This window comes from Aquila chrysaetos, chromosome 3 (genome assembly GCF_900496995.4).
Source record: "Aquila chrysaetos chrysaetos chromosome 3, bAquChr1.4, whole genome shotgun sequence".
Taxonomy (NCBI): domain Eukaryota; kingdom Metazoa; phylum Chordata; class Aves; order Accipitriformes; family Accipitridae; genus Aquila; species Aquila chrysaetos.
This window is the reverse complement of record NC_044006.1, coordinates 56160787-56175129: the sequence shown is the minus strand read 5'-3', so window position 1 is coordinate 56175129 and position 14343 is coordinate 56160787. Positions and strand designations below refer to the sequence as shown.

At 38.4% G+C, this 14343-nt stretch overlaps 1 protein-coding gene across 1 annotated transcript in view; it reads left to right on the top strand.

Moving 5' to 3' along the window:
• CUBN (cubilin) overlaps positions 1–14343 on the top strand; it is a 151302-nt gene that overhangs the window by 105566 nt on the left and 31393 nt on the right. The window contains 7 exon segments of the mRNA XM_030010136.2: positions 1022–1203; positions 2783–2954; positions 3928–4134; positions 7216–7365; positions 8218–8339; positions 10225–10450; positions 12493–12680. Coding sequence (XP_029865996.1) covers positions 1022–1203; positions 2783–2954; positions 3928–4134; positions 7216–7365; positions 8218–8339; positions 10225–10450; positions 12493–12680 — 1247 coding nt within the window.

Sequence of the window (14343 nt, the reverse complement as noted above, 5' to 3'; positions counted from 1 at the left end):
CCATAGACCTCGTGCATTACACTCCTCTTTCAATTCTTTAGTGCCCATGCAATGCTTGTCCTGCCAAAATATGGCTACTTTTTAAGAAATTATTTGTGGTAGTGGTCTTGAAAAATCTCCTGCCAACCCTTCTTAACTCCTTCCAGTTCATTTAAAAGCTCAGCTGAAAGCTTCCTTATTCTTTGTGTCTGCTTCTGCAATAAAATAACAGATGGGGAAACAAACTCCAAAAGAATGTTATTCCACTTCCAGGACCCAGTTATGCAACCATAGAAGAGAAACTGTATTAGCAAAAATTTAATGCAGGTCGATATGCAGATTAGACTATTTTGCAGGAGTCTGTGAGGGTGAGGAAAGGGACTAAATCTCCCACTGCACTCCATTAAACTGTATCTCTGTATTTTAAAAGGAAACTAACTGTAAGCTGGTAAATTTATACCATTAGTCTCAGAAGAAAAACGCACTCTATACCCAAGACCTTTTGTGTTCTTTCCTCAGAGCACAATTTGATATTCATAACAAAGATAGGAAAACCACAAAATAACTGTACTGAAAAAGTGTTGCTTAAAATCCCTGGAAGTTTTTCTCTACCTCTGTCAACCAGCAGAGAAAAAACACATCCTTCATCAACACCCACTCTAAGACCCTGCTCGTTCTGTGTAGCACTGCCCAGTGATCTGAAAGGCAGAAATGTCTCAGTCCTGCCACAGTTAGAGGCTTGTATCACTTGACATCAACGCCTGTGGGTCACTCAGGTTTCTGAAGCCTGGCATGAGCCCTTCAGAGAAGGGAATATTAATAATTAGACTAAAAGGAGCTGCTATGGTTAATTAATATTCAACTACATTTATGTCTGAGTGATAAAGACTGGCAGGAACTTAGCTGTTTAGACAAACATATGGACAGGATAGGCATATCAAAGCAACCTCTCAGGATCTCTTTTTCTTGCATTATCAATGTTTTTTTGCTATAACTCTATAAGCAATGCTTTAAGAAGTGTCCCAATATTTGGGTATTTCAGAATGCGGTGGGGATTTTACTGCCCCTGTTGGAACATTTACTTCACCCAACTATCCCAACCTATACCCACATAATCGAGTGTGTGAATGGAGGATCACAGTGGAGGAAGGCCGACGTGTGACTCTAACCTTTAATGATATGAAAACTGAAGAACACTGGAGGTGCTCATCAGATTACGTGGCTGTGAGTATTGGGCGTGGAGGCAGAAAATGCTCTTCCTAATCCCTTTATGGAGCATTAATGGACGTAATAGAGCTGAAATGTCATTTATAGGTCTACATCTGATTTTAAGACAAAACATAATTTAATCCATGGAAAACAGATAAATGAGAGAAAGTTAGCTCTGTAGAACGTCTAAACTCATCTGCTTGTTTTAGAGTATGGAAATTTTGGAATTGTGGTCCAGGCAGAGGGGAGGACTTGAAAAAATAATTGGAATTGGCTCTTTATCTATTATGGAAAAAGCTCTGGGGTTTTTGAAAGCTTTCAATGTCTCTTCTCTGTGGACAGTAAGTCCATCAGTCACTTCCAGGTCTCTTTTAACTTTGGAGGTTGTTACTGCTGTTGTTACTTACTGTTGTCAATTTAAAAAAAAAAAAAAAAAAAAAAAAAAGAAAGAGAGAAAGCCAGAGATTGAAACAAACAGCTGCTACTACATTGGACCTTGCATATTCTGAAAGAAAGAAAGGGAAACCCCAGGAAATTCTACCTATTTATTGCCCCCATCTCCTAAAAGATAGATTTTGGTTATTTTATCATGGTTATTTTAGATTTTTGGTTATTTAGTGAAAAAACAAACAAAAAAATCAAGCCTGGCACACAGAACTGGACCTGGTCAGATGTACAAATGCCTCAAAAATATGATTCCTCTACGAAATTGCAAGAATGGAAGATCTAGTTTAGTTTCCTATTTGTTCAGATTAGCAGTGCAAACACAAGAAGTAGCTTCAGTATCATCAGAAACTAGCCCATGCACAAGTGTGAGGGGGGGGAAGTAGCTCTCCCTTGTGATTTGTAGATGATCTTCCCCTTGCTTTCCTTCACAGATGCTTTAGACAAACCATGGGGAGCTGGCTTTTTATCGATTAATGAAGTAATGATCTCTTAAAGGAAGCTCTGTCCTGCCAGCTTTTGTGCCTTCAGCACTGTAGTGTATTCCAAGTCTCAGTGGGAAGCATCACTTCTGCCTTGCTTGCACTGCTGAGATAGTAGTAGAAAGAAGGAAATTAACTCCTAGGCTAAAGGCTGTATGAAAGAAACTGCAAAATACATCTGGTTCATCAGAAAGTGAAATGTTTGAACTAATCAAAAATACCCACCAGCACCAAATATTTTGGAGGAGATTTTTGATAAAGCTGATGTTGGCTTTAGCAAGACTACAAAGATGATTGTTTGAAATGGAATGAATATGATCAGTAGCTGACATTATGAAGTGATTGAAGATATAAATATTGAGCTAAAATACAGTATTTTTTCAAATAAAACTCTTTCAATTTCTTTAAAAAAAAAAGAAAGAAAGAGAGAGAGGGGATATATTTGTGTTTTGCCAAAATAAGCAAGGTATTTTTGATGTTTTACTTCAGACCCTCATCTACTCAAGGCAATGGAAGTTTGTTCAATGTCTTGAGTAGATCTGGGAACTAACCTGCTGTGATGGACATCAATGAACCTTGTATTAAAGATATGAAGCACTGTTAATTGATACAGGACATGCTTATAAGACTGGATTTTGATCTCATAAGAGTTTATTTTGACCCAACAGGTTTACAATGGCCTCAGACAGAACTCTCCCCAGCTGGCCAAGCTGTGTGGTGAGGTAAATCCAGGCACTGAGGTGAAATCCTCTGGAAACACAATGAAAGTAATTTTGGTGACAGATATGTCCCATGCAACCAGAGGCTTCAGTGTCTCATACATGTCTAGTGAAGATGCAGGTAGTGTGTGTTTTTGAATTGTTTGATCTTTGGTGAGTCATTTCATAGTTAAAGTACTGGTGCAAGTCAAAGAATTACCTAGACAAACAACAAACCTCTGATACCTTTTTTCTCTTTTACATCTCTTTGGTGGGAGTAGATCACATATCTTTAATTAGTTGAAAGGATGTAAAAAAATGGGGAATGTCTGGGAGCTACGGACTTCATGTGCCTGTTATATTAAAATTTCAAATGAAAAGAACAACCTCTGTTATATATCACAGTCCTTACTCTCACTACTGATTTATTGTTTTATACTTAGTCTTGAGTAAGACATGGTCTGAAGTGGCCTTATTCCATGAAAAGATCCAAAAAGCATAGTGCCATAGACAACTTGAATAATTCAAGTGCTTCCTTATTACTCAGGGGGGTAATAAATTTATTGTAGCTTGTGAAAGAGTGCAGCTAACCTACTTTTGCAAGCTCAGCCTCCAGAGAGGAGGCAGCTGGCAGAGCCTTACTACTACAGCCTTGGGTCTTTTGAACTTAGTTTTCCAACTCCCCCCCAAAATTCTACTGTAGCATGAGTGTACTGCTCTTGAGGGTATGTTCCAGAAAAATCTCAAGTCTAGAATTACGTAATGGGTAGAGCTGAGCAATACTGAACTGCAGCTGCAGTGGGATTTTATCAAAATGTTAAATAATGCTTGTTGTATTGATGGTGCTGCTGAAATATTTTATTTGATACTGTGAATAATTGTTTCTTTGATTTACACATGTGTTTTTCAAGGCTTGCCAATAAATACCAGGACATTAGGCAAGAATTCTCTTGTACACAGCAGTAAATTATAAAAAAGGAAGAAGGTGGAAAAAGTTTTGGTCTAATCAGTACATATGCTTGCTGACATGCACACATCAGAATAAATAGGGGAAAGATTTATCTTTGTACAAGAATTATTGCTATTTTTTAAAAAATTATATTTTGTTTCTGCAGTTTGTGGTGGAACCCTGATGGTATATGCAGGTGGCAATTTCTCTTCTCCTGGTTATGATGGTGTCAAAAATTACACAAGTAACTTGAACTGTGAATGGACCATTGAAAACCCCTCCCACTATAATTCATCCATATATATCTCTTTTGAGGATTTCCACTTGGAACATCACCAGGACTGCCAGTATGACTACCTAGAGTTACGAATAGGTTTGTATGTTCAGCGGGAGAATGGATTAAGCCTATCGAGGTTCCAGCTGTGCAACTGTGTTTCTTCCAAATCTTGTTCATGTATATTTGCAGACAGTGATTGTTGTAGGATCTGTACATTTGAGAGAGTGTTCACATGCATGCCTTCCATGTTGCCTCCTAGACCAGGAGTGGGATTTCACTGCCAGAGCAATGGATGCATGGATTTGGTCACCCTTTCTTTCAGGGGAGAAAATGGAAAACTGGATAGGTGTTTTGGGGAGATAAATTGTTTTGGTGGTTGCAACACACACCTGACTGTCTCTTTACAGGGGACAATACAAATTTCACTTCATCTCCCTTGAAAGATGGCAGCCAGGAGAAGTGGGAGTCATCAAAACAATTTATTTGGTCCACAGCCCATTCTTTCCCTGCTCCTGAAATATCTCCAGGGACAGCAGGAGTGGAGTAAAGAATGTTTTAATTATTCATAGCCTCTGGGCTGAATACCCAGTTCATACTGCACTTTTGTACTCTTAAGATGATTCTCCAAAACCAAATCCATATTTCCTGTGAGACTGTATCACAAAATACAGACTAAAGCATTTAAAAGGAAAACAATCACAGGATTAATGCATGAGTAATAGCTCTGCACTTTTGAGCATCTTTAGCTATTCATAAGAACAAGCAACTGGAAATGTCATATGAAAGTCACTCAGCTAATGCCAAGTGTAGTATGAAAGCTCCAGCTGTCTTCTTCACTGAAAGGCTGTATCTGTGAGTCCCAATAGAGAGAGCAGGTTCTAATTTATGAGGAGATCGTTTCTGAAAGGTGTTGGGGGGATTAAGATCAGGAATCTGTTACATCCTTTTTTGCATTCATTTGAACATGAACTCTTAGTTGTATAGCATTGGTTTGTCCTCTGTAGAGGCAAAGCATGCATAGCTGTGTAGCTTAACAATTCCCTCCCATGTATGCACTGGAGCTGGGAAATAATAGAAAGAGAACTCAGAGAAACAAATAATAAAATATATCTGGTCCATTACTCATTAGTTCCCACTACTCTCACTTTACTGTGAACCTCAGGCCTCCAGGCAACAAAATCAAAGGAAAGAGTCAAAAATGTAGTCTTATTTTGCTCTACACAGCTTTGCCATCTAAATAGTAATGTTCATTTTGGCCATATTAATGGATCTTCAGTTTCACAACCAGTGTCATGACAAAGGCAGAATGCCCTAATTCAGCTGTGTACGCTGACAAGTAACATTTAATGAACACTGAGATGCAAATAGTGCAGAATATCGCTAACCTCAGCCAGGTGCTGTTTAAGACTCTCAACACAGCAGATGTGAAATTGGAGAAAGGTCCAATTCAACAGTAAGTCACCCGAGAGACCCCAAATGAAACTGAGATGTGTAAAATTCTTTTGAGTTACCCATGCAACACACTTAATGCTACTGAATGAAAAAAAAAGTGGAATTGACTTTGTGTATTCACTGAGAAATTTTTAAACTAAAAAGGTAAAACAAATATTTGAAATTTCTTAGAATAAGTCTTTATATTAAGTTATTAAATTATCAGGCATGTGCATGCAGTCTGTATGTGGTAGTACAGTTGAGCATATTGCTGCAGTGAAATATACTCTTAACTAACTTTTGGCTTTTGTGGAAGAGTCTTGATTTTGTCTTTTGGACCATTCCCTCAGTTTGAACCAAATCTTACAGCACAATCTTTCTGTTTACATTTTCTGTTTATCAACAGTCTAGATCTCTGGCCAGCTGGCCATTCTTGAAAGCAGTGATTGGTGTAATTTTTCACACTGTAGAGACTGAGTAACCTGGGTTACATCTGTCACATAGTCAATCACCTTGTAAGAAGTGCAAAAAACAAGAAGTACACTTCACATTTTAATGCTCAAAGTAGTTAGTACTATATTTTCCCAAGCCATAATTTATCATGAACATCTTCTGCTTGTACAGCTCACTATCATTTTTAGTGCATGTTAACAAGACAGGTTTTAGCATTTCTCTGTGTAATTTACATTAATAGAATTTTATTATATGCCACCTTTTATCCCTGTGCTTCAAGGCATTTCAAATAGTGGCTGTGTCACTGTATATGACAGAAAGATAAAGTTACTCAGCCATGTTACTTGGAATAACTGTGAAAGGGCTTTGAAAAGTGCCCAAAGTTTCTTCCTCTTGCTCTACTGCTTTCTTCACAAGAACAGCCTGCCACTCCGCGTGGAGCTAGGAGTTGCTTTTGAATGGAGACTTTGAAGACCGGCAGCCTGCTGTTATTAGAGAAGCAAACTTAGCCATGGCGTTGCTTGGATGTCGTGAGGAGCACCATTACGCTTATTTTCCTTCTCCTGAGAATATGTCAGAAATAAACAGAAGCTGATACTTTTACCAATGTGATGGATAAGATCTTACACCAACACGAGCAAACATTCAGTGTCACAGAAGTGCAATGTCCCATGTTGTGCTTTCCTTTTAGGTTTCAATGATTTGAGCAAATGATGTGCAAATTTGAGCATTTTTTGCCATACAGAGAACAGTATGTTGAGCTCCCTAGGAAAGAGATGCCCACTATTAATACAGCAGTGACAGCTTGTTCACGGAGGAAGCACATCACTATATGGTAGAAAACTCAAAATTCCTGTTGACTTTAATGAGGATGTCACAAACACATAGGCCTAATAGGCTTCCTCGTGATCAGGTCCTTGGGCCATCTTTTCCCACTGTTCTGCCCCAAAACGTTTGCAGTTTTGGGGCACTTTCTGTGTTTTCGGGTCTGATGAGTCATATAAAATGAAAGTGTGCAGGACGGCAGGGAGGGGAGAGAAGGAGCCCAAGATATTAACAGGATCATTAATACAGCTTTGGAGAGAACTTCCTCGTTATCGAGATTTAGATCCCAGCAATGAACTGCAGCACTCTACCTATACCCATAACAAATAGCCAGTTATTAAGTGTGATATGTACTTTTCTCTGTTTTCTAGTCAAAATGAAATGCATGTTTGCCCTATGTATTCATTTACGTTATTGTATCTCTTTTAGGATTCAAAAAGTGTATTTTTTTTTTCTTTCTTTACTCAGGTGATGCTGATGGAGAGCTAATAGCCAGACTTTGTGGTCAGGCTGCACCATCTGTGCCATTAGTCATAGCTGCCCCCCAGATCTGGGTACACTTTGTAAGCGATGAAAACACAGAAGATAAAGGATTCTTGGCCCATTACACATTTGAAGGTAAATGGCTTGATAGACTGTTGCCCTTGCTGAATGAGGCACTTCTAGGGAGTGTTGCCATTCATTTGGTGATACTGAGAATACACACTATGGGATTAACTCTCAAAGAGGTCCTCAAAAGTTACACAGTGCCTGCCACTATTTATATCTATCAAAAGCAAACATATGCTAGCAATTGAACTTTCAGATTTATTTGCTGCCTCACTGTTCCCATTCCCTGAACCGCATTTGAGTTTTTGCAATGCAGTACAACACTCAGAACAGCCGGTTGCTCTTGGGAATAGGGATGTAACAGGTAACACCAGCCAAGTTTGACTTACTTCAAATAGGCCTCCAGAGTGGCTGAAATGCATTCTGCTGGTTGAACCTTTGCACTCATTTTGAAATCCACTTAAAGCCATATCAGTGCAAATTACACCACTTTGCCATTTACATGCCAGCACAACTATTCTTCCTGTCACAGCTGGATTTAGCCTTGGTGCTTATTTAGACACATCAGCAAGTTTTTGACTTGATAGTGTTGGTCCAAGAACGGCACTGGTTTGCTTAGGAGTCTGAGATAAATAAATGGAAGATAAGGTGGAAGAGGCAGCTGTGTCAGCTGGCAAAGGTTTTGCAGAGCTATGTTAAGTATCAGAATAAATGCAAAGTTTCAAGGTCATTACATCTGCTTACTCACTATTCAATGACAGATTTTAAAACTTGGATTTTCCCAGAGAAATTGTTCATCCTTACCTATATCAGTCCAACTTAAACATATTTTAGTGCTGTTACAAGCTGAATAATCTTCCACTCATTTGATTATAGTGTTCAGTTACTAAAATGTATTGAAATGTTACTTTTTTTCTTCAGCCTGTGGTGGTATACAGTCAGGTGAAAGGGGAGTTATCTCAAGTCCTAACTACCCAGAACCTTACAGCAATCTGAATCGCTGCTCCTGGTTGTTGGAAGCCCCTGAAGGTGAAACCATCACTGTGAGTAACACAATGTCATGATTGTGTGAGCAGCTAGCAGTGTGAGAAACACCCTCTGAGTCTTGATGAACAGGTTTGAGACAATTTGGAAAATCAGAAATGTGGAAGAATGAAACATCTCCCCATCAGCCTTACCTAAGAAAGAGGGGGAAATGAAGGTAACACAACCAAACTAGATGATTGTGCTTTTTGAAAAGCAGAAGGATCCTAGTCTAACTTGACCTCAAAACATAGCACTCACTTCTCCTTTAAACAATTACTTTCTATGTTTAGGAAACTAAAATAAATCATGTCGTTAGATGTGCATGGATATTCTCAGTATCATGAGAACAAACATGAGGCTGAAGTTTTCTCATCTCTGCAGAAAAGTTACAAGCCACTAGAAAGTTACTTTTGTCTCTTAATGGTTAGTCTGGAAGATAATGTGATCGCTGGTATAAATCACATCAATGAGATGCTACTCTTATTTCCCAGCAATTATTAACAGGCTGCCTGAGGTGCTACTTTCTTGAGCCAAACTGCTGAGAGACCAGTTTAAGCACCTTTATGATCAAGCAGTGCTAAACTTCACTCATTGAATTATTTGACTGATCGTTTGGAGAACATGTCCAATCAGTGACATTTGCAGTCCAGGTCAGAAAAATATCTGAAAAGCAATTTTGTAAAGACACATTGCAGATTTTCATATGTAATATTTTTCACTAATTTCCCTATCAAGTTTTCCTTATTTACAGCTACAAGGTGTTTCTTAGAAATGCAAACTCAGTCCTAATTATTCTGTTACATGATGTTCTGACCACTGCCTAGATTCTTACTTCAGGGAATACAGGATTATTTTAGTAGAACACAAAATTTCTATTTAATCCACAAATTTGTTTAAAGCAGAACTAGTCTTAATCAGATGTAAGTAGATTTCTATCTTAAAAGAACTGAGTAGCAGCCCCCTCAGTGAAGGCAGACTAAACTTTTCCAGTATAAGCTGCCAGTTTCAGTTGCTGGTAAAGATCTGAACTTAAACCATTTGAGCTAAATTTGTATTTGGTCTTTGCCTCAGGCAGAGTTCTTTTGGAAATGAATACACACAAAAGTTACAGGAAGAAGTACTATGTATTTGCTAAACTTTTCCACAAAGATCCCAGTCCTGGAACTGGTAAAAAAAAACTTATTGGAAGAGGGCCAGGCAGTCATTAGTGTACATCAGTATTTCAACATCAACAAATCCAGGAGTCTACTAGGTCAGCAATCTAAATCTTTGAACTGGAAATCCCACCTGTGTGCATATCGCTCCAAGGACAAACAGCATCAGTGTGGGAGGTAGACAGGGTCAGAAGCTGCCTGCCTAGCCCCGTCTATTTATGTGATGCATCCAGGCCCACAGGAACCAAACATGAAACTGTTTCTCTCAGATTTAATGGAAACTAGCATTCTTTTTAGCAACTCTTAAGTATTCTGATTTAAAATAATAGGAAGAAAAAAATCCAAGGCTTTCGGCTTACATAGCTACTTATATTTGAATGTGCAACTTCAGATTTCATGACGAGAAGCTTGGAGAGCAGGAAAGTGGTTCAACACCTGTACATATTCAAGACCATTTTGAACCACATACTTAGCTTCAAACACATGGTTAAGTCCCAATAATGCCAGTTTTGAACCTGTGTGTTCCTCTTCCATTTCTGTCTTCATGCCAAGTAGTTGCTGTTACTTATAGTGGCAAGACTCTAAGCAATACTTGCAGGAAAGCATCAAGGTGAACTGAGGGTCAGATTTCTGAGCATACCCAGAAATCATTGTGCTAGGATGGCTACAGAATCTGGCTGGAATTGCTCCAACCCCTCCGCTAGTGTGGCTAGTGTTAGCTTCTGAATGTCGCTTTTGTGTGTTGCAGCTTGCTTTTACAGCCTTCCATGTTGAAAATCATTCACTTTGTAAGTGGGACTCTGTTACTATCCTCAATGGCGGCTCTCCTGGGTCTCCTGTCATAGGAAAGTATTGTGGAAACACATCCCCTGGGACTATTCGGTCTGGTTCCAGCAAGCTAGTCATCATCTTTAACTCTGACCACTCTATTCAAGGAGGTGGTTTTTATGCAACATGGACAGCAGAATCTCTAGGTAAGAAAAAAAATACTGATTTTTTCAGGTCTAACATCATACAGTACATCATGCCTATACAGCACTTTTCAACCACAAAATGAAATAGGATTCCTCCTCTTTAATTAAGTTTGCATTAAAGAACAACAGAAATACATGCCAACATCTTCAGCATTCCTGAGAGAAGCCAGCACTAAAAATGTCAACTATTAAACCCGTGTTGTCTGATCTCACACAATGAAATGAAATTTGGACTGATTTTGTACTTTTTAAGCCTCCCACTGGCAGTTTCTTGATGTCTGTAAATTGATATCTTGCCCATTATCCTCCCAGCAATGCTATCTATCGTCAGTGACTATGAGACATTTCACATCTTGAGTAACAATTGTTTCACAGTTTGATTTGGTTTAAACACTTAAAACTAGAAAGAGGTCAGTTTCAAAACAGAGAGGCAGACAGAACTTCTCAAAGAGCACATGTGAAAACAGCCTAAAACTCTTCCACTTTAGTGGAGATGTTGGTACACTTTTGAAGGTGGTACACATGCAGGATTGAATTGGCACATTTTAAAAAGCTACCTTCCCTCTGTTGAAATTATCATCTTTCTGGATTGGGGCAGGGGGGTTGGAAAGGTAGCTCACCATTTGCACACTGTCCTTCAGGAGATGACTAAGGGCAAGTGTAGATGTGCTGGCTGGTGGCAGGGCAGAATTCATTGTGCCTTCCTACCTCAGTACAGAGCTGGCAATGTGTTTCCTAGTGTCACCTCCAGCTGCAAACTTTCTGGCTGATGCTGATCAGCTTTCCACTGGTTAATGATCTAGCACTATTCACACAGTCAGTTGATGGAATGTCTTCTTAAATATATCAATAGTCCATGCTTGTGTGAATATACACTGTCACACAGGTTGTTGACGCTGTTCCCTATTGTCACTGGGATTTCATGTGCAAGAAAGGCCACTCTTCAATGATGTAGTAGACGCTAACATACATATGCAATGTGCATAGTCAGTATTCTCTCTGTGAAAGAAGAATTCTTTTTTTATATACCTCGTTTCCTTTCCTCAGCTTTCTTCTCATTTGTCCACTGAGAATCTCTGGGTTTACATTCTGTATGTATGAGCAAAACTTGGCCTCATATCCTTCTAAACACAATTGCCATTCTAACATAGAAGAATGAAAAATAAAGTCTTCCTTTTAAAGCTAATATATATTTTTTAACTAAGAAGGAAAAAAGTAGAATGTTATAAGCCTTTTTTTGCTCTTTATTCATCCTGTTACTACATCATCTCTGAAATAATAATGGGTTGCTAGTACTGTACACATAGCCCTAGTAAATTATTCTTGGCATGGTATTTGCAAGTATGTTTCAAATTAACTAAACTTATTATGTATAAGAACATGAGCTGCCACAGAGCCATGACTAGCTATCCCTTATAAATGAATCTGTTAACAATTTTTAAAGGCATGTTTGTCAGCCCTCTCCATAATCCCACTGAGATCCACAGGGCTGCCTGGGCTGGAGGAGGAGTCACCATTTTGCCCTGGGTAAACGGATGTAGCTTGAGTAGATTCACATGTGGAACTGCAATATTCACATGTTGCAGAGTGAAAAAAAAAAGGATTCAGCAGTAGATTGAGGTTTTTTCCCTAGGGTGCTTTCCTGAATGGCTGTGAGTCATGATGTGCATGCTGTGGGGTGTGGGAAAGAACCTGCATGGTCTTGAGAGAAGCTCCTCATTAATGTACTTCTGACCCTTACTCTCTCTCTAAGCAATACTCACTTCTAATTGCCACCAGAGCAAAAGGTTATGAACTGGCAAGGAGAAGGAACTTGTGAAGAGAAAATGAAGTACAAAGAGAGTCCTTCCCTAGAGTGTAACCACCTCCCTGCTGCAGAGGTGGGAGAAGGAACATTAATTGAAAGAGGGGTAAATGAAGTTTGAGTGGATGTCAGGGCTTTCCTCTCTCACTTTTGCAGCCACAGAGGCAAGCAATCATTCAAAGCTGACACCAACGGGAAATATTTGAACATTTCTCCCACCTATTGCTACTTTTTCCAGGATGTGGTGGAATCATTCATTCAGATAGTGGTATGATCAAGTCTCCTCATTGGCCTCAAAACTTTCCCGTGAACACCAGATGCACATGGACCATCATTACGCATGAAAGCAAACACTTGGAGATGAACTTCCACAGTAACTTCCAGGTTCCAGATAGTGATGGAAGCTGCCAGAACAGTTATGTGAAGGTAAAATAATTGTTGGTATTAGATCAACAGAGCAGTGCTTTAAGAAGTCATGATTCCAGAATCCTGTTTTGCAATTGTCATGGTTAGGATTGTCAAGGCATAAAATTCAGGAAATATAAACTGAAGTCCTTGTACTAATACAGTCAATTTTCTGTATGCCTTAAGAACTGGCTTGTATATATTTTTAATTTTTATCAGTTCTTGAAATTCCACCTCCAGCAGGATCCCCATCACTCTACATGCTGCCCCAAAAATGAAAAATATGAAAAAATTACTTATGACTTCAGAACCAGGAAATAATGAGAAAATATAGTGTAATGAAAAGACCTTTTCAATTACTCCAGTGAGTAAAAAAACCAGGAATGTGACACTATAATTCTACAAAACTTCTTTATAAGTGTATAAACTGTCCAAGTTGCACTAATTCTTCTTTTTTTTAATCTCAAAAACAAAGATAGCATTCTTATCTTTCATAGGTTGTCAAGAGCCACTTGTTTTCAAAGCAATAGAATGGAGTGGACATGCTTTGAATTTTTCAGTGTCATTTTTTTCTCAGGCATTTGGCATACGTTCAGTGGGTTTGTGCTCATTTTCTCTGCAGCAGTACAACTCCCACTTGAAATAAAGGGCAAACATAATTTGACATGTAGGAAGACTTGAGCAGCTGTACATCTGATCTATACCTACTAACTTACAAACTACAGTTGCACTCATTTTTTAAGGCTGTAGAAAAAAATACTATTAGAGTTGTCTTTTCATAGCCTACTCCACTGATTAATTGGTGTAATATGTTACAATACATTTTACTATTATGAAAGTCTTAATGCCACCCAGTTAAGGTGATTTAATTTCAAATTTCTAAACTGTCCTAAATGACATGGTCAAAACTATGTCAACTGGAGTTTTTCTCCATAGCAAAAAATCTGAAATTTTTGGTGATGTCCACCTCCATTTCTGAATGTCCAATTTGAGACTTATGAAGGTGTCTGGATATGAAAAAATGTGGAACAGGTGTAAGTTTTTTCCATTCATTCCAAGCTGAGCAAGAAAAAAGAGGAATCCAAAATCAACAGTGACTTTGCAAAATCTTGGCCAGGCCACAGACTGTTTATATTAATCATTTAAGCATCCATTGCCTCAAACACCTGGCCAGATGAATGAGGTGATTCACATGCCTAACACTTACAGACTAACCCTTGGGTAACCCTTTCTAGGATGGTTGCTTAGAGCAATCACAATTTCATGTAGTTGTTCTAGTGCCACTAGACTGCTTTCAAACACATTCTTTTAAAAATCAAATATTATTTTTAAAATATATTTTTAGTATAAAGTACCAGTAAAAAAACTGTTCAAACACAACGATGAAGAATAAATTTATTATCAGAGTAAATAATTCTTTTCTTTTTTCTTGAAGCAGATGTTTTAAATCCTTGGCAATAAACATCCTGAAATTATTTAAGCACTCAGAGACACCAAACATTTATGCCTATGTTTCATTTTATATGTGTGTTGAAATTCAGTGCTTAAACTGTGAGCCTCAAGTTTAAGTAATTACCTGAAGACGGTTTCACTGAAATACCTACCTAAACCTGCATGTGCTTCTTGAATGCATGGTTTGATTGAACTTAAATTGGCTATTGGTACAGTTGAAGTAATATATATA